This window comes from Triticum urartu, chromosome 6A (assembly GCF_056163025.1).
Source record: "Triticum urartu cultivar PI428250 chromosome 6A, HENAU_Tu73, whole genome shotgun sequence".
Classification (NCBI taxonomy): domain Eukaryota; kingdom Viridiplantae; phylum Streptophyta; class Magnoliopsida; order Poales; family Poaceae; genus Triticum; species Triticum urartu.
In genome coordinates, this window is record NC_141878.1 from 107,698,330 (window position 1) to 107,703,258 (window position 4,929).

The window sequence follows — 4,929 nt, forward strand, 5'->3', positions numbered from 1 at the left end:
TTTTCTTTTTATCACTAACGACCGGAGACTGGATCAAACAAAATGGAGACCAGAGCAGGTTGTTCATTTCCTATCTTGCTCTTTCTTCATCAGATAATTTAGCACTTCATCCTGGGAGACCAAAGCTTAAGCCTCTGGTTTCCAAGCTAGGTTCTCGAGAAAACTATGAAGTCACTCAAGCGCTCGCAGAGGAGCCGATTTCCCATACCTTTCTTTGGTTTGGCTCTTGTACTACTGGTCTTCTTGGCTTCTCCCACCAGATCCTGCACAGAGCAGGAGAAGAGTTCCCTTCTCCAGCTTCTTGCTGGGCTCTCGCAGGATGGTGGTCTCACGGCATCATGGCGGAGCAACACGGACTGCTGCAGGTGGGAAGGGATCAGCTGCAACCTGAATAGGATGGTCACTGATGTTGTGCTAGCTTATCGAGGGCTCGAGGGGTCCATTTCGCCGTTTCTAGGCAACCTCACCAGCTTGTTGCGATTCGATCTCTCCCACAACTTGCTGTCTGGTGGCTTACCGCTAGAATTGTTGCAGTCCAGCAGCATCCTTGTCCTTGACGTCAGTTTTAACCGCCTGACAGGAGGCCTGAGTGAGCTGCCATCTTCCACCCCTGCGCGGCCTCTGCAGGTACTAAACATCTCGAGCAACTTGTTTACAGGAAGATTTCCATCCACTATATGGGAGGTGATGAAGAGCCTCGTTGCCCTCAATGCCAGCACCAACAGTTTTACCGGGCAGATGCCAACTATGTCTTGTGTTAGCGCGCCATCTTTTGCAGTGCTTGAGCTCAGTTTTAACAAATTCAGTGGAAACATTCCTCCAGGACTCAGCAATTGCTCCCTGCTGAAATTGCTCAGCGCTGGCAACAACCACCTCAGTGGAACACTTCCAGATGAACTCTTCAAGGTTACCACATTAGAGCACCTCTCGTTACCTTTCAATTGGTTAGAAGGAGAGCTCAAAGGCATCATCAATCTAACAAATCTGATCACCCTTGATCTTGGGAAGAATGAGTTCAGAGGCAACATACCAGAATCTATAGGTGAGCTGAAGAAGTTGGAGGAGCTTCTCTTGGATCACAACAGCATGTCAGGGGAGCTTCCGTCAGCGCTGAGCAACTGCACAAACCTCGTAACGCTTGACCTCAAGGTAAACCATTTTAACGGAGAATTTACCAAGATCAACTTTTTAAGCCTGCCCAATCTAAAAATATTAGATATTCTTTCCAACGACTTCACTGGCACAATTCCAGAAAGCATATACTCCTGCAGCAAGCTAACTGCGCTACGGCTATCTTTCAATCATTTCCATGGCCAATTGTCAGAAAAGATAGGCAATCTGAAGTCTCTCTCGTTTCTAGCACTTGTTAACCTCTCCCTTACGAATATCACAAGAACACTTCAGATCCTTGGGAGTTCCAGGAGCCTCACCACTATTTTTATTGGGTTCAATTTCCTTCATGAGACCATGCCAGAGGATGACAACATTGGTGGTTTTGAGAATCTTCAGGTTCTTTCTATGAATTATTGTTCATTGTCTGGAACATTACCTGGTTGGTTATCAAAGCTCACCAAGTTGGGGATGCTATTTTTGCAAAGCAATCAACTTACTGGACCAATACCTGACTGGATCAGCAGCCTAAAGTTGCTCTTCTATCTAGACTTATCAAACAACAGCTTTACGGGGGAAATTCCAACTGCCTTAATGGAGATGCCAATGCTAAAATCAGACAAGACTGCACCGAAGATCTTCTCTGAGCTGCCTCTTTATTTTTTCAGTCCATTTGTCGAATACCTCAAACCTGGTGCTTTTCCAAAAGTGCTCAATCTAGGCATCAATAATTTCACTGGTGTGATCCCAGAGGAGATCGGTCAGTTACAAGGGCTCCTTTTACTCAATTTGAGTTCCAACAAATTATCTGGAGAGATTCCACAACAGATAGGCACCTTGACGAACCTGCAGCTGCTCGACTTGTCCAGCAACCATTTCACTAGTACAATTCCGGCCACACTAAACAATCTGCACTTCCTTTCCAAATTCAACATTTCTAATAATGACCTCGAAGGCTCTATTCCAACTGCAGGCCAGCTTAGCACATTTCCAGATTCTAGCTTTGATGGAAACCCAAAATTGTGTGGTCTGATGATTGTAAACCATTGCGGTTCAGCAGAAGCAGCTTCAGAGTCCATCATCTCCAGAGAACAAATTGGCAGTAAGGTCATCTTTGCGATCGCCTTTGGTGCTTTCTTTGGCGTAGGAGTCCTATATGATCAGATGGTCTTAGCCAGATGTTTTGGCTAAAACCTTGTAATTGTTATCCACCACCCAAACCATGACGCGATCTCCGGTGGTCATCAGTGGCTCCAGCTCCAGCCCTAGCAAGATTGACATCCCTGCTAAACCTGCTATCTTGACGTTTGCTCTGTACTCCATGTAACAGGAAAACTGATTAGTTAGTGAGCAACGTCAACAGTGTGTAAGCATATTGTTTTTGTAGAATGTTTAACTATTTGTTAAGTACTTAATTCTATACATACGCATAGGCTGATGAATGTTTCTATTTGTTAAGTACTATTTGGAAGTTGGTCAGAGTACAACACATAACAAGCAGAATCGCGAAGCAGACATAAGTAATCTGCAGTGTAGCACACTCACATGACACTGAGATTTCAGAGCAACATGACGGATTTAACCGATTAAGCCAGACCGGTGCGTTAACAGATCGATCAAGGGCAAAACCGGAAGGAACCTAAAGCTCGATGCAGTTGCCATCAAACTCCAACCCAGGATCGCAATTCTCCGCAGCAAACAACACACGCTAAGAGAAAGAAATCAGAAATGTCAACGAAATTAGTACTACAATGCACATGAATTAAGCAGCTGCTCCGTGATTTCTACAATACCTCGGATAACGGACTCACTCGGACATCGGGCCTGCATAGGATCTTCGATCCCCTGCCTGCCTAGTTTCCTCCTGCCCACAGAGGCGGGAGCACCAGTCCGCCAAGCCGCCGCACGCCGCGGTGCGGCCTTGAGCTGCTGAACCCCTTTGTGTGGTACGCTTTGATCTCATCTCCCTCGACCTGCCAAATCGCCCAAGCATAAAGCCATGCACAGGTGGTGTAACTAAATAATGTTGCGGCGTTTGGAAGTTCTTTTGCAGAAAGACTGGATACAAAAAGGGCTGTTCCGCATTTCGACAAACACTTTCTGGGCAAAGACCGGCTGCCCTCTCCCACGCCACAGCAGACGCAGACCCCTGCTACTCCCGCAACCCCTCCACCTCAGCCTGCCATGCGCGCACAAAAGAATGTGCTCACGGTGATCAAGCAGTTCACGGAGCTCATCCAAAGGATTGGAACCATGACACAACCATGGTGCCCCAGGCACTATCATCGTCACACTAGAGACCAAGTGCCCCAAGGAGCTTGGCCACCACCGTCCTGTTTATGCATTGGGGGTGTTTGTCAGAATGCCTCTTCTCTAGTGTGACGATGATAGACTAATCCTTTGCCGATTAGGTTGGCTGGAGCCTGAAGTTTGAGAAACATGCCACCACACCAATTACCTGGAACCAATGCGCCCCCAAAGGCACTGCAAGCTTATACAACTCGTGACTTAAGTGTAGCTGGAGGATTCTGCTGCACTCTGCCCTGCACAATTGAGGTGGACGTACGAAGACATCCATCTTGTTGGTGTAAGTGATCAAAAGATGAGAAGTGTCGTTACATTGCACGTTTCAGTGATTGAACTGGTAGATTTTTGGATGCGTTTCAAGAAGATTTGACATACTTTAGTTGCATTATGAAATTGTTACTCATCCATTCCTAGAACTACGATTCTGGTCTAACTAATATTTAGGTTGCATATGATTTTCATCTACCAATCCGTCCACCCTCATCCATCAATCTGCCTGTTCGTCGCGCAGTGCTCAGTGGAGGCACTTCAGCACGAGCTGACCTCAGAAATAGTAGTGCCAAGTCAAAAAAAGAAAGAAAAAGAAATAGTAGTGCCTGTAGTTATCAAATCAGTTCCAGTGATCAATGAAAAAGAGGATAAATGTGTGCTGTCTGTTTGCCGGAACCATCAGCAACCAGGATTTCTGGGCTGCTCTGCCTTGTGATGACTGGGAAGGCTTTGCCTTACCCAGATTTGGATGCCCCCAGCTGAAAGCATAAAGGGCGTGAATCCCCCTAATCAACTAGGGTGGCCATGCCACACACCTTTGACCTTCCTCCATCGCGTCTTGGTCCAGCTCACCAAACCCATCGTGTTTGGGGCGAAGTGAAAACATTTGAAAGATACACCTACAACAACTGGAAAGGAATTGAAGAGGGAAAACATCAAAACAATATCAAGCAACACAAGAAAGCAATTCAAACCCATATGATTTTTTCTTACGCTGGTTATTTGATTCGTAGGATTGTAATACAAAGATATTAAAGATTCTTGGTGCATCTACTAGATGCTATTGTTTTGTTTAAGAAAATGGACGTAGCTGTCATCAGATAAGTTGTAAAAAGTTCAGACCAACTCTAGTCAAACCCAATCTAACCCAACTATATATCTGATGTGTGATAGCTTCAGCACTGTCTTTTCTGTATACACGAGTTGCACTTATTGACCATGCAATGACCACTTACAGCTGATAGCTATTTTAAACTTAAATTGCACCTATTCCATCAGACATGATAATCTAAATTGCGAGAAAATGCATACAATGTTCAGTAAGCACCTCTTCACGTTCCTCCACGTGCTCTTCTCCAAATCATGTATGTGCATCGACCCTGACATCAATGACGGGATGTGAATTGTAGAATGGTAGAAGAAAAGGTCAGATTAAGTATGAACACACCAATTCATGCTTCGGAGTCAGACTCATGAACAAATTATAGTGGACACGCAATAGTAACTAATCCTTCACCCGAA

General features: G+C 45.3%; 1 protein-coding gene across 1 annotated transcript; it reads left to right on the forward strand.

The window, feature by feature from the left end:
• On the forward strand, nucleotides 1-2,532 carry LOC125517555 (tyrosine-sulfated glycopeptide receptor 1-like). The gene has a single exon (XM_087526839.1). It carries the CDS (start codon nucleotides 166-168, stop codon nucleotides 2,299-2,301), a length of 2,136 nt encoding a protein of 711 aa, XP_087382965.1. The 5' UTR covers nucleotides 1-165; the 3' UTR covers nucleotides 2,302-2,532.
• The last annotated feature ends 2,397 nt before the right edge of the window (nucleotides 2,533-4,929 follow it).